Source organism: Talpa europaea, assembly GCF_964194135.1.
Source record: "Talpa europaea genome assembly, chromosome: 3".
Taxonomy (NCBI): Eukaryota; Metazoa; Chordata; class Mammalia; order Eulipotyphla; family Talpidae; genus Talpa; species Talpa europaea.
This window is the reverse complement of record NC_140069.1, coordinates 119,633,006-119,654,231: the sequence shown is the minus strand read 5'-3', so window position 1 is coordinate 119,654,231 and position 21,226 is coordinate 119,633,006. Positions and strand designations below refer to the sequence as shown.

Genomic DNA, 21,226 nt, shown 5'->3' with positions numbered 1-21,226 from the left:
AGTTTCACCCCTACCCTCACCTCTCATTCCATAAGAAGTAGAGATGGGCTAGAGATTGAGATAATAGTCAATCAGACCAAGATGATGAATGCACCATAAAAATTCCAAAAGTGTGCCATAAAAATCTCAAAAGCTCAGGGTACAGGGAGCTTCCAGATTGCTGAACTCATCCATGTGACAGGAGAGTGGTGCACTCTAACTCTTCAGGACCAGAAGTTCTACTTAGAGAGCCTCCCAGTTATCACCCTATGTGTCTCTTCATTTGATTGTTAATATCCTGTATTATATACTTTACCACTAAACATAACTTTCCCTGAGTTGTCGGAACCATTCTAGCAAATGGAACCCAAATATGTGATCATGGGAACCCCAATGTATAGCCACTCCATCATGACTACAGAACCTGGACTTCTGATTGGTTGGGAGATGGGCACAATCTTTCAGGGCTCAGCTCTTTGCATCAGATCCCACAGTGTAACTGCAGACAAAGAGCATCACCTGGGAATTTATTAGACTTGGAGAATCTCAGCCCTCCCCATACCTGCAGAATCTGATAGGCACGGTGATTGCTATGCAGTTTGGAAAACACTGATTTGTTTAGAAGTTACCTATGGTCACAAGAAATTAATATTGATTTAATTTTGCATAGTATAGGTTTTAAAATGGTATAAAGTTAATTCCATAATATGTTTTCTGTATAAAATTAGTTAAATAGTTTATAATTTTGTGTTAGAAGATGAACATAATTGGCAAGGGGGAATAAAGAACAACTAAACATCACTCCAGTGTGGCCTGTCTAAAAGGTTCTCATCACAGAGAGGTCAGGGGGCAGGTCAGAAAGCTTGACTGAGAATCTGAATAGTAAACACCAGAATAAAGGGGATCACCAAAGGAGGTCACAGCTGACCGCAGGGCTGAGTGCTCAAGATGAACAAGGACTGTGAAATTGACAACCTTGTTTGTTAAACTAGCAATAAAACACCAACTAAGCAAACATCTATGACCAGGGTAAAGTGAAAATTTAGAAACAGGAGTAATTGGAGATTATAACTCCAATTTGGATCCAATTAAATGACTAAGAAGACAATGTTATAAAAGCCCATGAAAATCAGGACTCTAAAGAAACTGGATTCATGTAAATGTGGTTCCTCTACTTTAGTTTGACTGGTAGAATTTGTCTATACTGGCAGAGCCTCTTGTAGGAACTTGTCAGACCAACTCCTATAAACTGAGAGCTAAGAGAAATGGATCTGGAACCTATCAAAAATTACAATTATTCCATACCTATTACTGAATTTCTGCCAATTTCTCCTTGAAATTTCACACTAAAACATAGCATTTGTATTTTTTAATGCCATAAAATCAACCGGTAAGAGCAAATGTTTGGCCAGTTTAGAATTTCACCAATATAGCATCCTTTAAAAAGTTAATCGAATACACGGTCTTATAGCCACCATTTCATAGAGAAACAAAAATACAAACCATCTCTATGAGTTCTTCCTGAGGTTATTAAATGAGGATCATGTTAACTTTTAATCTATGGTACAACTGGAACTTCTTTTAATAACTTACAATAATGTTTCTTTTTTAAGATGTTAACAACAGCTTTGCCTTCATGTGATGTGTATTTCCAGCAACAAGGAAATGATTTCATAATTGACAAGGGAAATATACTGCTGAAGAGAAATCAGAAGCAAAGCTTACAAGTTGACCAGCAGAGCAAGGTAAACCATTTCTTAACCACCATGTTCTGCCCTGCCATCAATGAATAATCTGGGTAATGCATTCAGAACCATGCCTGGCCTGTGTAAACACTCAGTGTAAGCTCTTATTCTCAAGAATGAAATGGAGGAAAGGAAGAACTAAGCTCAAAGTAATTAGAGCCCTTGAGGGAAACTTCAATTGCTTTATTTCTTTTTAAAATGAAAATTTCTGGGAAACTGCATTCCAGAGAGCTGTAGAGTCAAACACTTGTTTTTAAAAAAAATTTCTTGGGGGCCTCCCCAGTGGCGCAGCGTTTGAGCGCTGGGTTGCGAGGCTGCCTGCAGCCTCTGCAGTGCAGGTTCGATCCCAGGCTGCATCCCGGCCACTGGAGGAGGATCCCACATGGTGTGCAGACCTCTCCTGCCACCCGCTGCTCCCCTCAGCAGTGTACTTCGGTCCTTCTGCCTGCTCTGCTCCCCGCTCTGGTGAATTTTCTCACCCTCCCGTGCTTCTGACTGTACCCAGTGCTTGTATAAATAAATAAAAAATAAATCTAAAAAAAAAAAAATTTCTTGGGCCTCCCCTGGTGGCGCAGCGGTTGAGCACTGGGTTGCGAGGCTGCCCACAGCCTCTGCAGCGCCAGTTCAATCCCCGGCCACCAGCGAGGGTCCCACAAAAAAAAAAAAAAAAAAAAATTCTTGAAGTCCCATTGGTTTACATCATTGTTAGTATTTGGAGGTAAGGATCTCACCCTTCAGGTGGAGCCATCTTAGTGCACCCACTACCAAAACACCCATAGTCCTCCACCATAGGAAAGCCATCATTATTTGCAGATGGCACCATAATATACATAGGGAACCCTAAAGACTCCACTGAAAAACTAGTTAAAACAATAAGCAGTTCAGCATACTGGCAGGTTAGAGTCTGACACTTTGAATTCTTGTTACTTTAGTAACAATTTAGTATTTAGTAACAATTTCTTATTACTTTAGTAAGGAAAGATACAGTACTTATTACTTTAGTTTATTTCTTATTACTTTAGTAAGGAAAGATTGGAGAAAAAAGGACACGTGAGTATCGCTCGGGATGGTGCATGGCTATTCCCTCATTTCTGAAGCAGAGCTAGGTCAGTGCCAGGCAAGTGCCAGAATGGTACTGATCCCCCATGGTCCTCTGCCCAATAACTCTGGAAAGCTGGAGAAGACCCAAAGGTGTTGTAGCCATCCAACCAGCATTCATTAGAAGTCACGGCCACTTTTGGCCTGCTTGTTCATTCATTCTTTACCCTGGGGTCTTTATTCAGTGTACCTGAGTGCCTGTGCATGGACGGGCATGTTGGAAAAGCAAATGAAAGCAGATGTCGGCTGTCTGTTCACAAACCCAGCCCCTGAAAAACTGTTCCTTGCATATAAAAGGCTTTCTTAAGTGAATGAATGGTTGAATGAATGACAACAGAAATAATTAGACATATGTGCTGCCCTTAAGACTATGGTGGGGGAAAGAACCATGTACACAGAGAAGGACCACCTGACAGGATGGGCAGGAATCAGGAAAGAGGTGCAAGGGATGTACGATGGACTTCAGATAAAAAACCTACCACTGGTTGAGGGGGTCAGAAGAGACTTTGCAGCAGCATTTCTCCTTGTGTGCCAGTCATGAGGCTTTTGGCTTTCTCTTCCGCTGATTTCTGTTCCCGCACCACGTGCCCATGAAACCTCTGCTTCTCCAGCCTTCTCGGTCTGAAACCCACCTGAAAAAGAAGAGCAGGAGAATGAGTCACTGTTCCTTCCTCTCCCTCCTGGTAGCATAGGCAAATTTTACCATATGTGGTATTGCCCAAGGAGTTCATGCAGAATGCAGATTCCAGGACCTTCCCTTCCAGATGCTGTGGCAGGGGTTCCAGAGCTACCAGAAATCTGCCTGCTTGCCAACTACCTTGAGGTGATTCTCATTTGGGTGGTCCAGGACAGCACTTTGAGAAACACTGCTCTAAGCCTCCAAGCTGAGGGGCAAACTGAGTATACCCTTCTCACTCCTATCCTGCCTAAAAACATGCCTCTGTCTTATTGAATCACTGAACTTCTACTCATCCTTTAAGACCCAGTTCTGATTTATCTTTCTCTGACAATTCCTGCACTGACAGATGGACCTAATTAGTCACTTCCATCTCTGGGGGTCCCATAGATTAGTATTTTTTTTTAAGATTTATTTTTATTTATTTACTTATTTATACAAGCACTGGGTACAGTCAGAAGCGCGGGAGGGTGAGAGAATTCACCAGAGCCAGAGCGGGAAGCAGAGCAGGCAGAGGGACCGAAATACACTGCTGAGGGGAGCAGCGGGCGGCAGGAGAGGTCTGCGCGCCATGTGGGACCCTCCTCCGGTGGCCGGGGAGCAGCCGGGGATCGAACCGGCGCTACAGAGGCTGCTAGCAGCTTCGCAACCCAGCGCTCAACCGCTGCGCCACCGGGGAGGCCCTAGATTAGTATTTTTCAAGTTGCAGGTCATGCCTGTTGGTAAGTAGGGCATGCTATCAATTTACTGGGTCAGCATAGTGCATGGAATACAAAATAAGGGTATATATTTTTGGTGAAAATTTTGTTTCAGTGTTATATAAATGTGTGTGTATGTGTGTGTGAGCATGCACATGCATGCTTAGCCAGTGTTTTAGGGTGGGTTTCCTGGAAGCAGGCATTATAAGAGTGATTCCGTTTATTGGCTTTGTTAGGGTTCATCAGGAGGAAACTGTCAAGGAACCTTGGTAGAGCTGGGAGGAAAAGTGAGGCGAGGATGAGCTCTGGGAGGTGCCTAGCTGTGATCTAATCCCCCGAAAACTCTGAGGCATAATTTGTCCATCAGGTTGTCCCCTGCAGACTCAAGGGTCAGCCTCTTGTAGTCCCGTGTTGGTCAGTCCAGGCTGTAGCTGCCAGGGCAGGTGCCGATAACTCCCTGGCAATGTGACTCCCCTCATCCAAGGCAATTCCCAGTGGAGAGCCACAGCAGCTGCCAGTCACCGGAGCTGCAGGCTGACTGGCACAGCTGGCAAAGGAGGGCTGACAATACACCAACAGTATCCTCCAGAGTCCGCTCCCTGTGAGCTCAGGCCAACACACAGGTCCAGGGCAAAATAGAAGTACCAGGGCCCCTTGCTCAAAAATTAGGGGAAGTAGACACTGAAGGTACTAAGACATAAAACATTTAACTTTCTTCTGTAGTCTCTCTCCCAGAGTGCCAAAGAGTTTTTATTTGCTATTTAACATCATATAGTCTAGCTACTGGGGGCCTTGCATCACATCATGCTCTTCAGAAAAACTTTAAGACAAGAGGAAAGAGTAGAATAGGGTGAGGTCTCAGGTAAAACAAACCCCGGCTGGATCCACAGAGGAACCCAGAAGCCTGAGCTGCAACAAAGTTGTCCCGCCTGGTATCAGGCTGGTCATTGGCCGTGAGCTGGAGGGCTGGGGTGGGGTAGGAAGGCAACTCTCTGGAGAGGGGAGGCAACTGTGAGCTGCTGGAAGCCATACAGCAACTGGGAGTAAAAAAGGGGGGGGGGGCGGGCACCAGCCTGGAAAAGACGAGCTGGGAGGGGCATGTGTGGTTTCTACTGCAGTTGGAAGAGCATTTTTACATGTTTGTAAAACATTTCCTACAGAGGAGCTTACATCTCCTCTAGCTATTGAAACCTCCTCTGGCAAGATGGTTTCTTCCTTACATTTCTATCTTCTGTGCGGGACTCCAAAGGCCAGTGTGGCAGGGGCTCTGTCCTAGTCATCTTTGCGTTCTAGTTCCCAAGCTGGCTCTGAGTTACTACTAAGTAAACAGTCTTCAAATGAAGAGCATTTGGGGGTAGATCACAAAGTAACTTGAACTGCAGGCTAAGTAATTTGGGTGTGATTCTGTTGGCAGCCGAAAAGAGCTTGAAATACTTGTTGGCGGCAGCAGCATGCAATGTGTGCTGCGCTAGGGAGACAACGGAGGGAACAGCCAGAGGCCTGTGGCAGCAATACAGGCGAGAGGCAACAAGAGGGAAAATTCCGGGGGAGGCTGTGAGTGTGGAGAGGCAGATGCAAAAAAGTCATCAAGGAAGTGTTATCTGCAGGGTCCAGATGGTGCCAGTTGACATGCTGTATAGACTGCAGGGATCCTAACTAAGTGTGTGAAGAATTTTGTCCTCTGTGCTCCCCGAGCAGATGGAAGAAGAGCATTTCTCTGATTTGCATGGAAGAAATAGCTGAAAAATAAATCCATATGGATTTTCTCATTGTCATGCACATTTAGGCAAAACCCATGATGTAGGCATGGGAATATTTTCTTTTCCTCCATATTCTGGCCAGAAGTCCACAGGCATATCAGAGAAAACCCGAGGTCATCAAAATGGAATTTGCTTAGTTCATTAGCACATGGGGTACTTAAAATTAAAGTGGTTTCCAGAGACAGAGCTTTCAAATCAATCATTCTCTTCAGTAATACAGGTCCCAAGGCTGCAGATTCAGCACATTATTGCCCCTGTATTCTGGACTGCATCCTGGTAGAATAATCACCCCTGCCGCAGATGGCTCATACACAGCAGGAAATACGTATCATTGGGGGCGAGGGTGGGGGCTGTTCTGTAAAGTCTAGGTTTTGACTGTAAGGCAAAGCTATGTATGTTTTTCTCCAATTTTAGGGCTCTGTGGGTTTGGGCCAGACGCCCACCGTTCACATTGTTTTCCGAGAGCCAGTCCCTGGGACCCCGGTTACATGGACTGGACCTGGGTTTGCCCAGCTTCTCCCAGGGGCTGGCCTGAGATTTGCTGTCAACAACATTCCCTTTCCCATGGACTTCGCCATTGCCCTCCGCTATGAAACTCAGGTACTTTAGCTTCCTCTACTCTAACTTCGTCGGTGGTAAAAAGCTGAAATGCGTTCTCCAACCGAGTGTTTCCATTCCACTCTTGCTAGATAGCTTCATCGTAAACTGATTTGCAAAAAGTAGAACATCTGGAGAGCATTATAAACCAATGGGTCTTCCAAAGAGATTAAAGCAGCACAAGTGAGCCTCACACACACACGCTTTATTCCACAGACAGAAGCTCAAGGCGCAGTTATAGATTTAAGTTAGTAGATTTAAGGAAGTGGTGATGGAATGTTTGTATAAGAACAATAAATAACTGAAACAACACAAATCCTGTTCTCCTGGGAATTTGTTTGCCCTGAATATTTATAAACTAACAGATTTAGACTCACAGAGATGCAAAAGAGACATCTATTACATTTGGATTTTTCCTTGAAATGAGAAAAACTAAAAGCAGACTGCAACTCCTGCCACCCACAGCCTGGCTACCCCTCCCCCACCTTTTGAGAAAAATCCAAGACAGGAAACAAATTAGAAAATATTTCATCTAGTGCGGTAGTTCCTCGCCCTTTCTTTGCATGACATTAAAAAAAACATATAATCTGAAATCTCACAGACGGTCTCTTCTGAAAATATTTTACACAGCTGGGGGTGAGAGGGGCCTGTCTTAGAGCCCCTGGCGTCCCTCCAGGGAGCACATTCTGGAAGCACTCCCTGTGTATTGCATGACCGTAGCTGCCCTGAAACTCTTGATATGACATAATTCTCCATTTTTCACTAACAAATGAAAGCTTAGGGACTTCAGTGAACTTTGACCTGGTGAGGGTGATAAGAAAGCCATCAAAATAGATTTATATACATATTGATTCCTCCACAGAAAAGACATGTCTCTGAAAGCTTTAAAAAGCTTTTCCAAATTGTAAGCTTTTTAGAATATATCTAATTAGAATATTCTGTAATTTTTTTTAAATATGAAAGTATTTATGGAAAAATAACAAATTTTAAATGATTCAACAAATTGTTAAATAATACTCAATATAATTTATATGATATCTTTAACACTATAGAAAAAGTATATATCCTATTCTAAAGGATTCCAATTTTTTTCTTTGTTCTGTAATCCAGGAACACAAAGCATTGTTTCTTTGGGAGACAGGGATTGAAGACAAGATGTGTCAGGAATGCTAGGGAGTTTCCAGGCCTATGAGCTATAGTGGTAACTAGAAACAATATTCTTCCTACCTGGACCACAAATCAGACACCAAAAAGTTGGGCCTCTTCTTCCCCTTGAGGGAAGAACCTCTAGGAAGAACCTCTAAGACTTCTTTCAGTTCCCAAATTCTGGTTTCTGAGAGGACCTTGGGATCTAAATTTGGTCACATATTGCCCATGAGGTGCATGTTTGTGTGTGTGAAACAGATCCCCACGTGCTCACAGTGACATGCTGTTCTGTCATGCTTGTCTAGTCCACAGGTGACTGGGCCGTCCAGACTGTGGTCAACCCCCCTGGAGGGAGGGAGCACTGCACACACAGGACCCCACAGCCAAAGCCTCAATCTTTTGCCTTGCCAGCGGCATCCAGGTATGCATGGGAACTGTCTTGAACACTGAAGATCTCTTAGAATTTCATTCCTATATCAACAATTTGTATCCAGGAGCTAAGGGGAAGAAGAGGTATATTGAAGGAGACTATAATATTTATTAAGTGCTTTCTGTGTGATGGACTATGTTTTACATTTAATATATTTTTAATCTTCCCAGCAACTCAGTGAGGTATAATTTATTATCAGATGACTAGGAAATTGAGAACGAGAATGCTTGGTGGATTTGCCCAAGTCTCATAACTAGTGTGAAGTAGAACCAGGATTCCAGTCCTGACTCTAAATCTTGAGAATGTTCCTTTCCATTGCCCATATGGCCTTGGGATGTGGGCAAATGAAATGCTACAAGAATAAGAGTAAAATATTCAGCTTGAGTGATCTCAACAGCTGAGCAAAGACCTACTAATTGGGAGGCCACAAATTTTGCTTCATCAGAGATTTGTGGAAAAATTAAACAGGGATCTTGTTGATCTCTGTTTAAGGTCCCATGGGATGGGAAGACCTTTGTTCCATCCTTTCCCCAAAGCCAACCCATAGCCGGTAGTTTCTAAGGCTTTGCTATTTGGCACAATCTGACGGAAAAGCCATGGGGACCCCAAGTGTGGTTTACTGTCCACTCTGTACCCACCCACCTGAGCTGGTCTAGACCAAGTGCTTGCCTTACCCCATGCAGGACCCACTTCACGGCATGGATGGGACACTACCAAAACGATGGCCATCAGGTTAAATAACTCTACTTTTGCCACTGAATTTTTGCTTTATTTCTCATAATACAGAATCGTGCTGCTTCCCACACCCATCTGCTTAGAACCAGACGTACAATATTCCATAGATGTCTATTTTTCTCAGCCTTTGGAAGGAGGGTCCCACGCTCATTCACACATCCTGGTTGATTCTGTAAGTATCACAGAACTTTGTGGGTGCTTCCTTGTAACTGAGCTCCATTACAATTCTATTTTTAGAATCTCTGGTAAAATGTTTCTTGAGAAGTATAAATGTGCTTGCTTCATTATAAAAGTCACCTAATAGCAATTGCAAATCTTCTAGAAGAGTATGTGCCAGTCACGGTTTGGGGTGTTTTGCATGTTCTGTTATTTGGTCAATAAGCTTTTGAGGTAGTACTGTCATTATCCCCATCTTAACAGACAGCAGAACTGAGGCACAGGGTTGCAATGCTAGTGAGTGAGGAATGGGGAATTGGCAGACTTCCTGATTCCAGAGTCCTGCTCTGAGCCACTGCAGCATACTGGCTTTTCAGAAAGTTTGGGGAGAAATGCCACCACTTTTTATACTATCATCTTGCTAGTTGCTGTTTTCTATATACTTAAACTTGCATGTCATTGTAAGCAGAATGCTCATCCAAGTCTGTGTGTGGATTTTTTCCTCATATGCCTTTTCTTGTGGTGCTTATGTAGTCTTCTTATAATTTTTAGAAGTAATGCATATTATTTCCATAAGTGATTTTGCAGGCTCTTTCCCTCAGCTTGAGCCATAGTTGTAGCTTCCAAAGCTGTCACTGCACAAATTCAGGTCCAGGCTTCTTACTGGGTAGAGTTTGGACACTGAGCGAATTCACTTGTACGCTTGTCTCTTTTTTTTTTTTTAAATATTTATTTATTTATTTTAATAGAGGCATGTTTTATTTATTTATTTATTTGTTTGTTTGTTTATACATGCACTGGGTACAGTCAGAAGCGCGGGAGGGTGAGAGAATTCACCAGAGCCAGAGTGGGGAGCAGAGCAGGCAGAAGGACCGAAGTACACTGCTGAGGGGAGCAGCGGGCGGCAGGAGAGGTCTGCGCGCCATGTGGGACCCTCCTCCGGTGGCCGGGGAGCAGCCGGGGATTGAACCGGCACCGCAGAGGCTGCGGGCAGCTTCGCAACCCAGCGCTCAACCGCTGCGCCACCTGGGAGGCCCTGTACGCTTGTCTCTTGCCCTACCTCAGAGTCATCTCAATTGTTTCTCTTTTTCTTTTTCTTTTTTTTTTTTAAGATTTATTTATTTCTTATTTATACAAGCACTGGGTACAGTCAGAAGCGTGGGAAGGTAAGAGAATTCACCAGAGCCAGAGCGGGGAGCAGAGCAGGCAGAAGGACCGAAGTACACTGCTGAGGGGGAGCAGCGGGCGGCAGGAGAGGTCTGCGCGCCATGTGGGACCCTCCTCCGGTGGCTGGGGAGCAGCCAGGGATCGAACCGGTGCTGCAGAGGCTGAGGGCAGCTTCGCAACCCAGCGCTCAACCACTGTGCCACCGGGGAGGCCCTTGTTTCTCTTTTTCACTATGTATACTTGGTACTTATTTTTTAAGTGTTTTACAATATAGTCCTATATAAGGTGTTGTGGCTCTTGAAATAATTTGTCAAGTTATTTTCTGGAAAGTATCCTCCCATTCATTTTCAGGATCATCAGTAATGAACCAGTTCTATCCCACCTTCAATGGAATTGTGTGGGATTTTTATCTTTCACTTATTTTTTTCTGTTTGCTCAATGTGCACTTATTTTTTAGTAACATGTTATTGATTTATGAAAGTGTATAAATGTGGGGGTACATCTTCACCTCAGTGTGAGTGTAAGCCTCACCTCTCCCACCACCAAAGTTCTAGGGGAACTTCCTCCTATCAGGTTCTGTGAGATTATTAAAAAGTGGCTTTGTGGATAACAACCAAATGTTCTGTTAAAATTCCATTTTTAATTTGTGAGTATCTTCTAGTATCATGGTTGAATTTCAAACTACAGCTCTGCAAAGTTTTGTTAGAATACAGTCATGCCCGTTTGTTTACATACTTTCAAAGTACAAAGGCAGAGCTCTTAGTTGCTGCAGAGACCTATGGCCACAAAGCCAGAAATATTTACCATCTGGCCTTGTACAGAAAATTTAATTGACCCCTGATTTAATCAGATGTATATCTGTATTCAGAATTGTGTCTTCACAAAGTTCAATTTTTAACCATCAGTACATTTTAAAGGTATGCCCTGGAATTTTGTGATTTCATTATATGCTATATAATTCCATTTGAGGCAGACAGACCTAGGATTTTATTCAGCAAATTCAGCTCCTGTAACAGCAAAGAAAAGTCATAGGTTATGTTTCCTATAGTAGGATTACATGATTTAGCAGAAGGGAAAGTAAGAAAAAGAAGGGAGAGAGAGAGGAAGAGAAGGAAGAATAGAAGGGGATACCCAGTTAAGTTGGAATTTCAGAAAACCAATGAATATCTTATTACACTTAATATAATCATTAACTGGAAACACTTTCTTAAAAAGATTTATTTATTTATACAAGCACTGGGGTATAGGCCAGAGGCGCGGGAGGGTGAGAGAATTCACCAGAGACGGAGCAGGGAGCTGAACAGGCAGAAGGACTGAAATACACTGCTGAGGGGAGCAGCAGACGGCAGGAGAGGTCTGCCCTGCCATGTGGGAATCTCCCCGGCTGGCTGGGAAAGAACTGGTGCCACGGAGGCTGCGGACAGCTTCAGAGCACTGTGCTGAGCTCAACCCGCTCTGCCCCTGGGGAGGCCCATTAACTGTAAATATTTAAAGATTTCTTAAGTAAATTGAAAGCCTTAAAATCTTCATTCCTTCCAAGGCAATTTAAAGGGATTGAATTAAATCTCTTTTTAACATTAGTCTCATAGATCTATTTTTTTTTTTTTTTTTGGTAACTAGAATCTAGAACAGGAAACAGTAATGAACATAAATTTTCTTTTCTCATTATTTCAAAAGCTTGGTCTTATTCCCCAAATCAATTCATTGGAGAATTTCTTCAGCAAGCAGGACTTAGATGAATATCAGCTGAACAATTGTGTTGAAATCGCCTTGGGAGTAAGCCCTGAGGTGCTCCCCAGCGTGTGTGAGAAGCTCCTGGTCAGCATGTCCGCCAGGCTGCACAACGGGGCAGTGCGTGAGTATCTGTGTAATGGGCTCCACTGAAGCACCGCTCTCGCCAAGTGCGTTTTGGAATGTAAGTGCTTCTGTTTAATTGATCTTAACATCTACTCCAAACAACCTGATGGGAATGCCAGTCACCCAGTGAGTAGATCCACACAGCAGCCTGTGATGTGTTGGAATCATAATGTAGTACAGTAAGTGGACAACAGAGAAGCCTTGCAGTGACTTTGCAGTGCTACACTACAGGAACAGTGGTCCTAAAACACTTATTTGAAGTTCTGGAATTTTAAGGCTGGGATGAACTCAAAACAACGTTTTCATCCCCAAATCTTCAGTCAATAAATGAAACTATGGGAGTCCAAAGACTCGGTAACTTGTCCATTTCACCTAGCCATAGAGCAGAGTTTCTTAGCCTCAGCACTGCTGAAATTCAGGGCTGGATAATATGTTATTGGGGCAGGTGAGGTTGTCCTGTTCATTATAGGATGTTAGTAGCACCCCTACCTCTGCCCACCTGATACCAGTAGCTCCCTCCCTCCCCCAAGTCTCCAAACTTTGTCAAATATCTCATGGGGATAGAAGGACAGCTACAATGAGAGCCAGGCTCCCTGACTTCTGGGCAAGTGCTTTTCCCATTATATTGCGGGACTGTGAATTTAGGGTGCCCTCAATCTCATGAAAGATAGTAGAGAGGAAAACTCAAAGATAGAGTCCAGCACCAAAACAGTTCATGAGGAATTAAATAATAATGCTCATAATAATAGCTACATTAGATGAGTAATTAAAACGGTTTATTGAAATATTTCATTTTTTGTGGTGTTTGCAAAGTAATTTTTATTGAGCACACACTATGTACCAAATAGCATTCTGAGTTCTTCACTGGCATTGTCTGTAATCCCTGTAATCACATGAGGTGAATCCTGTGTTGTCCCCATTTAGCAGATGAGGTAATTAAGGATCAGAGCGGAGCCTAATGAAAGAGATGAGCCAAAGTCACTAACAGGACAAGACACGCCTCTCACTTCCTTCTCCTGTCTTCCTTCTTTTGTTCCCTGCAGCCTGCCAGTGCCACCCCCAGGGCTCGGTGGGCCCCAGCTGCAGCCCTCTGAGAGGCCAGTGTCCGTGCAAACCGCGGGTGACCGGGCGCTGCTGTGACAGGTGCTCCGCGGGAAGCTACGGTCTGGGTCCCCACGGCTGTCACTGTGAGTCGTCAAGAGCAAATGGGGGGCTCACTTGGTCACTGCCTTGGAGATTTGAAGGCAGGAAAGTGGATGTGGGGGGCTGAAAGGGGGGAGGGGTAAGGAATTTGACACCGCCATTCACACTTCTATGTGGGCAAATGTCTATGAGATTTCTACTGTATTTCATTCAGCCATTCAATGGGCACCAGCTTTTACAGGGACTCTTGAGGAAGTGTGAGCGATGGTAAAGGTGTGGTCCTTGCTTTGGGGGTTTTCAGTCTGTGTCAAATAGATGTCATCTAGGTAGGACATGGGAAGGTCATGAGGACTGGCACACTGTGAGGCTGACGCGCTTGCCCAGGGGCTAGAGACACAGCGTTGAGGAAGTGGGTGACGCTGACCCCAGGTTGTTGCCCTTCCTGATGCTGGGGTCACAAACAGCTCAGAACTCATTTTTTCAAGCTGTGCATTCATAGTTCATTCACAGATAGTAAGTCAGTCCTAAGCCTGTCATGTTCAGGATACAGAGTTGTTTGTCCACAATGTAAGCCGTTAGTGAAAATACTGTTCTCCGCGGAACCTGCCTGAGGAGGAACCAGGCAGGAATCACCTGAGGAATCACCTCCAAGCAGACTAATTCTTCTTTCAGGTCGGGGAACGTATCTAGCCAGTCAGTGGTCAGAGACATGGGCATCTTCCTGGTCATTGCCTGCCTGGTACACCATGCTTAGGTCTGTCATTACCTGTTTTTCCTTTTCCTTAAAAAAAATTTTGATGTGGGCCTCCCCTGGTGGCGCAGCGGTTGAGTGCTGGGTTGCGAGGCTGCCTGCAGCCTCTGCAGCACCAGTTCGATCCCCGGTCACCGGCGAGGGTCCCACAAAAAAAAAAAAAAAAAAAAAAAAAAAAAAAAAAAAAAAAATTTGATGTGCTTGAGATTGCAAAGGAAGACACATCAAAAGAACAAACATTTGTTTCTTGAATCACCCTGTCAAAGAACAATGCCATATTTTTGTGTGGGGAAGATTAGCTCAAAGGATTCAACAACTTATCAGAAAAGGATTGATTCTCTACTGTCTCAGTGAGGACAAAGAACAATCTAACCATCTTGAGAAGGGTCTTATCTTCTTTATTGTCTCAAAGTTTGATGCCCAAGATATATGGAGCCAGTTCAAAAAACATTACTTGTTCAGTCATAAACATTTACAAGACCAGTTGTCTAAAACAAACGGTTCATTGATTGAATGCATGGATTGTTTCTTAACAGACATTTGTCTGGCTCAGAACACACCAGGCTCACTTCACACATGCGCTTTCTCCACCCTGACTGGGAGGCTGGGGCAGGTTAGGGAGGACAAAAGCAGAACAGGGACTTTTTCACCACCTGACCACTTGCCCCCTCCCCAACTTGCTTCTCTGCTTCATCTAGCATGTCACTGCCACCCTCGCGGCTCAAAGAACACTGTATGTGACCAAATAACAGGACAGTGCCCCTGCCATGGAGAGGTGGCTGGCCAACACTGTGACCAGTGCCTGCCGGGCTATTTTGGATTTCCTGACTGTCATCCTTGCCTTTGTAATGGGTTCTCTGAACGTTGTGACCCAGAGACAGGGTCCTGCTTCAATTGCAGAGGTTTCACAACAGGAAGAAACTGTGAAAGGTATGCCGTTCTTGTGCACTTTTATTTGTAATTTCTTTCTTGTGTTCTGATCTCACAACATTCCCTGAAGGGCCGCTGAGTAGAGACTCAACAATATTTAAACGCAGAAAGATTGCTATGGGTGGGGGACACACAGCATCATTCCACCATCCTTCAGCATCTTTTTACGAACCAGACAGTGTCTGATTAAATCAACAACGGGCACAGTTGCCCGGCAACTTATTTTTCTTGTTCCTGAAATTTGACATGTAAATTCAGTTCTCTTATTCTGAGTACAGAACAAATGAGCATCTTGTAAAATATTGAGATTTGAAATGTGCAATGTCCTAAAGCACAGCATATCCGCATTGGCTAATGTGAGCTTTTCCCAGGAACATTTTAGTAAAAAAGAAATTGCCTTGACAGATGCATCGATGGTTACTATGGAAATCCTTCTTCAGGACAGTCCTGCCGTCCTTGTCAGTGTCCAGATGTTCCCTCAAGCAATCAGTATTTTGCCCACTCCTGTCATCAGAATCCTTGGGGCTCAGATGTAATCTGCAATTGTCTTCAGGGTTACACAGGTATGAAGTATAGTTCACGATGGTTTTGTCTTCTACCCCACACTGCTATCTGAAAAATGACCACATGTTCATAATGTATCTGCCTTGGGCAAATGCATTGTGCAGAATCTAATCTAATGTCCTTTAAGAAGACAGAGTTTGATAAATTGCTGTTTTACCTAACAAAGTTAAACAAAAACCAATGATAATTAAAATTTTGTTCCACTGAGCTATAACTATTTTTTTTTTATAGAGGCATGTTTTTTTTTATTTATTTATTTTATTTGTTTGTTTGTTTTTGTTTTTACATGCACTGGGTACAGTCAGAAGCGCGGGAGGGTGAGAGAACTCACCAGAGCCAGAGTGGGGAGCAGAGCAGGCAGAAGGACCGAAGTACACTGCTGAGGGGAGCAGCGGGCGGCAGGAGAGGTCTGCGCGCCATGTGGGACCCTCCTCCGGTGGCCGGGGAACAGCCGGGGATTGAACCGGCACCGCAGAGGCCGCGGGCAGCCTCGCAACCCAGCGCTCAACCGCTGCGCCACCGGGGAGGCCCTGAGCTATAACTATTTTTAAATAATGGTCTGGGAAACTAAATGACCAAGTGAATTCAAATCAAATTAATTTATTTAAAGTAAAATCATCACACGTTACATAAGATCTATATGTGATTAAGTAACACAGATAAAATAAGCAATTAAAAAGTAAAAATTTTTATGAGTCAAATGGCTTTCTTGGTGCAATTCCAGGCAATTAATTTAACTAGAATTTCACAGATATAACTAATTTTGGAGTTGTCTTGAAGTCCGGATCTGAACGTTGTACAGAGACTGCATAAATCAATTCAGTATTTGTGGCTCAATCAAAAAATTTTATTTTGAAGAATTTAGGCATGAATACAAACATATAGAATGCAAGCAAGGAAAAGTTTATGAAGTCTACTTGATTTAGTCACACTTAGAATACATGGGTCTATTGTCATGACGATAATAAATTACATGACTAACTTTTTTCATCATCGTTACCTCTGAGGTCACTTATGTTTCTGGTTAATTCTCCTCTCTTCCTTTCAACCTTTTCTTGATTTACTTAGTGGCTTGGTTGGTCAGTTTTGAAGAACTAAGACCATGATTGAACAAGAAGAGTATTTCTCAGTGGGAGGAGCCCAGATGCAGAGGGGATCCACAGTTTGGCACTTAAGCAACTGCAGCACATGGTGTAAATGAGGACCCAGAAATCCTGTACTCACCGCTGCACTGTTTTAAAGGAAAGATTAGAATCCATTCTTCACCAAGGTCTTATTATGCTCAGAATAATCTTTTCCCTCTCTGAATGGAGAATACATTTTAATGAGAGTTTTGTTTTCGCTCGGAACACTTTTCCTTATTCATTCCCCGTGCGTGACCTCTCATTACCCCTAGAGGAGCCTGGTTATTCTCTAGTTACATCGGTCTCCATGTCCCGTCCCCCACCTGCACCCCCTCTAGTCTCCCTTTTCCTCTCCCTTCTTTCAGGTGTGCATTGTGGAGAATGCGCTCCTGGTTTCTATGGAGATCCCAGGATTTCGGGAGCGCCTTGCCGGCCCTGCGCCTGCAACAACAATATCGATGCGAGGGACCCGGGGTCCTGCAGCCGGCGCACAGGGGAATGTCTGAGATGCCTGCACAACACGCAGGGGCCCCACTGCCAGTTCTGCAAACCTGGTTACTTTGGCTCAGCCCTCAATCAGACCTGCAGGAGTAAGTTCACTGGCTCCTCTTGGGGGCGGGGGGAGGGCGAACCTGGGCCGGTGGAGGTCAGCTTGGAAACATGACAGCCCCCGTGATCATTTCAGTTAGGCCAGAAACGGCAGCTCCACTGGGTGATAAGGCTGTTGCACTGAACTCAGCGGCAGAAATGGGCACAGTGTCACTGCAGGTATTTCAGATGCAGCCACAGTGGATTTCCTGGTGGTGTGAGTTTGCCTCTAACACCTGCCCTGATGTATTTGGAGACTTCACGGCTGCTCAGAATGTGGTCCACAGGCAATGTGCCACAATCACCTGGGAGCAGGCATGGGTGTGGGCATGCAGATTCCCGGGCCGTGCCTCAGAGCCCAGGAATTGAATCTCTGGGAGTGAGGCCCAAGAATGTGCATTGTGTTGAGCACACCAAGTGACTTTAACATAAATATAAGAACTGCTGATGTAGAAGATGAGGGCTTGACTCCATGATGAGGACTTTTCAGAATGGCATGAGATAAAGATGAGACTTCCAGTCATTCTAGTTGTGAGCTTTTCGGACATAGTCGGCACAACCATATGTACTTGCTCTTTGAAAAGATCAGAATGGGTCAAATGGGTTTGACCTACTCAGCTTTTTTGATAAATCCTGTACTTCTGTAAAGTGTTGCTTTCTTGGGCCCTTGGAGAAATGATGCACCCAGGTCTAGAAAGCTCTCTGTGTGGTTTGTTGAATGCCAGTATTGTCACTGAATTTACCTCCTGCTGCGGCTCTGTTATCCCAGGATGCTCCTGCCATCCTTCTGGTGTGAGTCCGGCTGAATGTCCCCCAGACGAGGGAGCTTGCAGCTGTGACCCTGTCACTGGCACGTGCCCTTGTCTGCCGAATGTCACAGGTCAGACCTGTGACCGGTGTGCTGAAGGATCCTGGAATCTGGTCCCCGGCAGAGGATGTGAGCCATGTGATTGCAACCCCCGGACCTCCCACAGCAGCCACTGTGACCAGGCAAGGCACCTGCCTCATGTACTAGTGAGAAATGGCGACTGGGAGTTCCCAAATATGTGAAATTGTCTATTATGTCCTGTTATGTAGTGGTAGTGGAGTCAGCATTTATCAAGGAATGAAAACTCCGAGAGATAGCGAAAGAGAGAGAGAGAATATTTCAGTTTTCTCTAACCTTCTCTGTGTATGACTAGAAAGGTTGAATTCACACACAGCCTTCTCTTTCCCTACTTTATACATAACATGTAGAGAATACTCAAATCAGCCATCATTAATTAAATTCAATTATGAGTCAAAGCCTTCAGAAACCACAATTCCTTTTTTTGAAAAATTGGGCTGTCATTCCTAGTGTTCATATGGTGTCTTTATAACATACCAGCCTCAGCTGTTTCTAAAGAATGTCCATAATTCATTATTTCCTTGTTTTTTAATCTGATATCCTTTATCTGTTCCAAGGCTCCACCGCAATATCACATTACTTTTGTCATCATGTAGCCTTAGGTTGGTCTCGTTTGTGATCATTTCTCAGACTTCCCTCATTTTTGATGACCTTATCTGTTTTGAGGGTTTTTTTTTATAAAATGTCCCTCAATGCAAATTTTTCTGGTGTTGTTCTGAAGATAAACTTGAATTCTGGTTTTAAAAGAGTCATGGAGGTATTCTCATCATATATTAGAGTCTATAATATTTGTATGACTTATCACTGTTGACATGAATCTTGAGTCTATAATATTTGTATGACTTATCACTGTTGACATGAATCTTGATCACTCAGCTGAAATCATGTTTGTTGGGTTTCTACTCTACAAAGTTGTTTTTCTTCCTCCTTCCCATTCTGTACTCTTTGGAGAAAATTACTATGTACACTCTACCTGAAAGGAGTGGGAGCAATGCTCTACCTTCTTGAGGGCAAAATATCTCCATAAATTGTTGGAATTCTTTGGTATTGCAGATTTATTTGTCTGTTCTACCCCCATTTATTCACTTGTTTAGATCAGTCTGGACTTATGGATCCTTTATTGAGTTATGATCTAATACTACTTTATTTTGTTGTTCAAATTGTTCCAGCTTTGGTCACTGGGAGCTCTTTTGGTTGGTCTCTATGTCCCTTTAACCTTCCAGTATTTTGGGTATTTTTTAAAGTACTCTTGCCCTCTTGGTCCTACAAGATGCTCTAAGATCATCTTGTGTTTCCTGCCACCATCCTAGAATCCGCCATTTCTTCAAGGAGCTCTGGTTAACATTATTGGAGAATTTCATTAGAAACCAAGATCTGGGCTTGAGATTACTTTGAATGTTTCGGATGCTCCCTCCAGTCCTCATCTGCAGCCACCAGCCATGGGGCACATGACTACTTGTTTCATAACTCATGAGAGATTCCTAATGTTTGTGATATCATGGGCTGACATGCTTCTGAGAGCTTTAAGAAAACTTATTTGTGCAGCACTCAGCAAAGACGTGGTGGCTAAGGGCAACCTATGAACATGAAAATCAAATGGTATTGTTTAGCCGAAGAGCCCTCATGACAAGGTTTTGGGGGTTCTCTGGTCCGTAGGGAATTCCTGAGGAAGTGTACTCTTTACAATTAGGGTACACTTTTACTGGAGTACAGAGGAGACATATGGATATTAGATTCCCCTCTGTTTAAACAACAGCTGATAAATGTCTCTATGTCAGCCAGCAGGTGGTCCCTAGTGCCTTTTTACAGAGATAGACATATGCTGGCCAGTGTTCTCATCAACAGTGAGATGGAGTTGGAGAAACATGCTAATCAAATTTGCAGATATTAAAAAGTTGTAAGGTGATATGGTAAAGGAAGCACAAGAGACAAGATATCCTCATAGGCTGTCTTATTGGTTGGAAACAAGAAGATGAAATGTTAAAAGTGTGAAAGTAAAGTCTTACAATTGGATTTTAAAAATCCACTGCTTAAATACAGGTTGGGAAATAACTTGGCACCAGCTCACGTGAAAAACATCTGAGGATTTTTGTTGTATTCTTCAAGTGGGCCAGCTGTGTGTCTGGGCAGCCAAAGAGGTAATACCCATTCAGCTAGAATAGGGGAGTGCCCCTGCAAGCTTCAGCACAGTCGTTGTCCTACTGTCCACTGTGCTGCTCAGGTAACTTCAGGAGCATTATTGTCATTTCTGAGTGCCATAGTTAAACACAAACTAACCTGTGTCCAATAGATAGTGGGCAGAACTGACGATGCTTTTCTTTGACGAAGACAAAAGAATGACATAGGAGTGGCCAATTTAAAGAAGGGAGCAAACATGAGTTGAGATGGCCATCTCTAGCTGGGAGAGGGACTAGAGAAAGAAGGGAAGCTACCTGTCTTTTTCATACCATAAAAGGACAGTGGGAACAAGTTACAAGGAGCAGTATCAATGCAAGAAAGCACCACCTAACGATCAAGGACAAAAAGCAACATGATAGATGTCAGGAGTGACAGGTTCCATATAATCCCCTGCATTTGAACAGAAACTAGAGGGAACTCCAAAGCTGGGTAGGAGTTCTGTAGAGCCATCTCTATATGAACCCAGCTATTTCGTTGCTGGAAGCATACTTATGAAGTTATTGTTTAGGCACATTTCGTTAAGTATAACCTACAACCACAACACTGGTTTGCTTTTATATTTTTCTTCTGTTAATTTTCCAACCTCCTTGGATTTCAGAAAAGCTGGTCAGGAATCTAATTGGTAGGATATAGAAAAGCTCAACTCTACCCCCACAACAGTTAAATAACTGTCATTAAATGGTAAATCCTCAAATACAAAAGAAAAAATGTTCTGTTGAGCAAAGCACAAGCTCAATTGGATGAAACACCATCACGCATTCCATAGCGAAAATATTATTTGCCAGATTAATTGATGAATGCTAGTCCACTGTCTATTACAGGCAAACTCCCATAACTGTGGAGGAAAAGAATGTGGCCCATTTCCTAATATGTGTTTTGTTTTCATTTATATCTGTGTATGTTTCCCAGTTTGGGGCCACCTGTCTCTGAACAGCTGGAAGCAGGCGGTATAGTCAAGAGCCTTAACCCAAAACACATTAACTCCGGATCCCGAGTATTGTCAGGGGTGGCCAGTGCC

At 43.6% G+C, this 21,226-nt stretch overlaps 1 protein-coding gene across 1 annotated transcript in view; it reads left to right on the top strand.

Annotated features, from left to right (window-relative positions):
- The window catches only part of LAMB4 (laminin subunit beta 4), a gene marked incomplete at both ends in the record, with an annotated part of 86,776 nt that overhangs the window by 40,631 nt on the left and 24,919 nt on the right, over positions 1 to 21,226 (top strand). The window contains 10 exons of the mRNA XM_084230617.1: positions 1,593 to 1,724; positions 6,371 to 6,556; positions 8,005 to 8,120; positions 8,916 to 9,036; positions 11,865 to 12,042; positions 13,088 to 13,231; positions 14,637 to 14,868; positions 15,274 to 15,431; positions 16,922 to 17,146; positions 17,914 to 18,134. Of these exons, the coding sequence (XP_084086743.1) occupies positions 1,593 to 1,724; positions 6,371 to 6,556; positions 8,005 to 8,120; positions 8,916 to 9,036; positions 11,865 to 12,042; positions 13,088 to 13,231; positions 14,637 to 14,868; positions 15,274 to 15,431; positions 16,922 to 17,146; positions 17,914 to 18,134 (1,713 nt within the window). The remainder of the gene's footprint in view (positions 1 to 1,592; positions 1,725 to 6,370; positions 6,557 to 8,004; positions 8,121 to 8,915; positions 9,037 to 11,864; positions 12,043 to 13,087; positions 13,232 to 14,636; positions 14,869 to 15,273; positions 15,432 to 16,921; positions 17,147 to 17,913; positions 18,135 to 21,226) is intronic.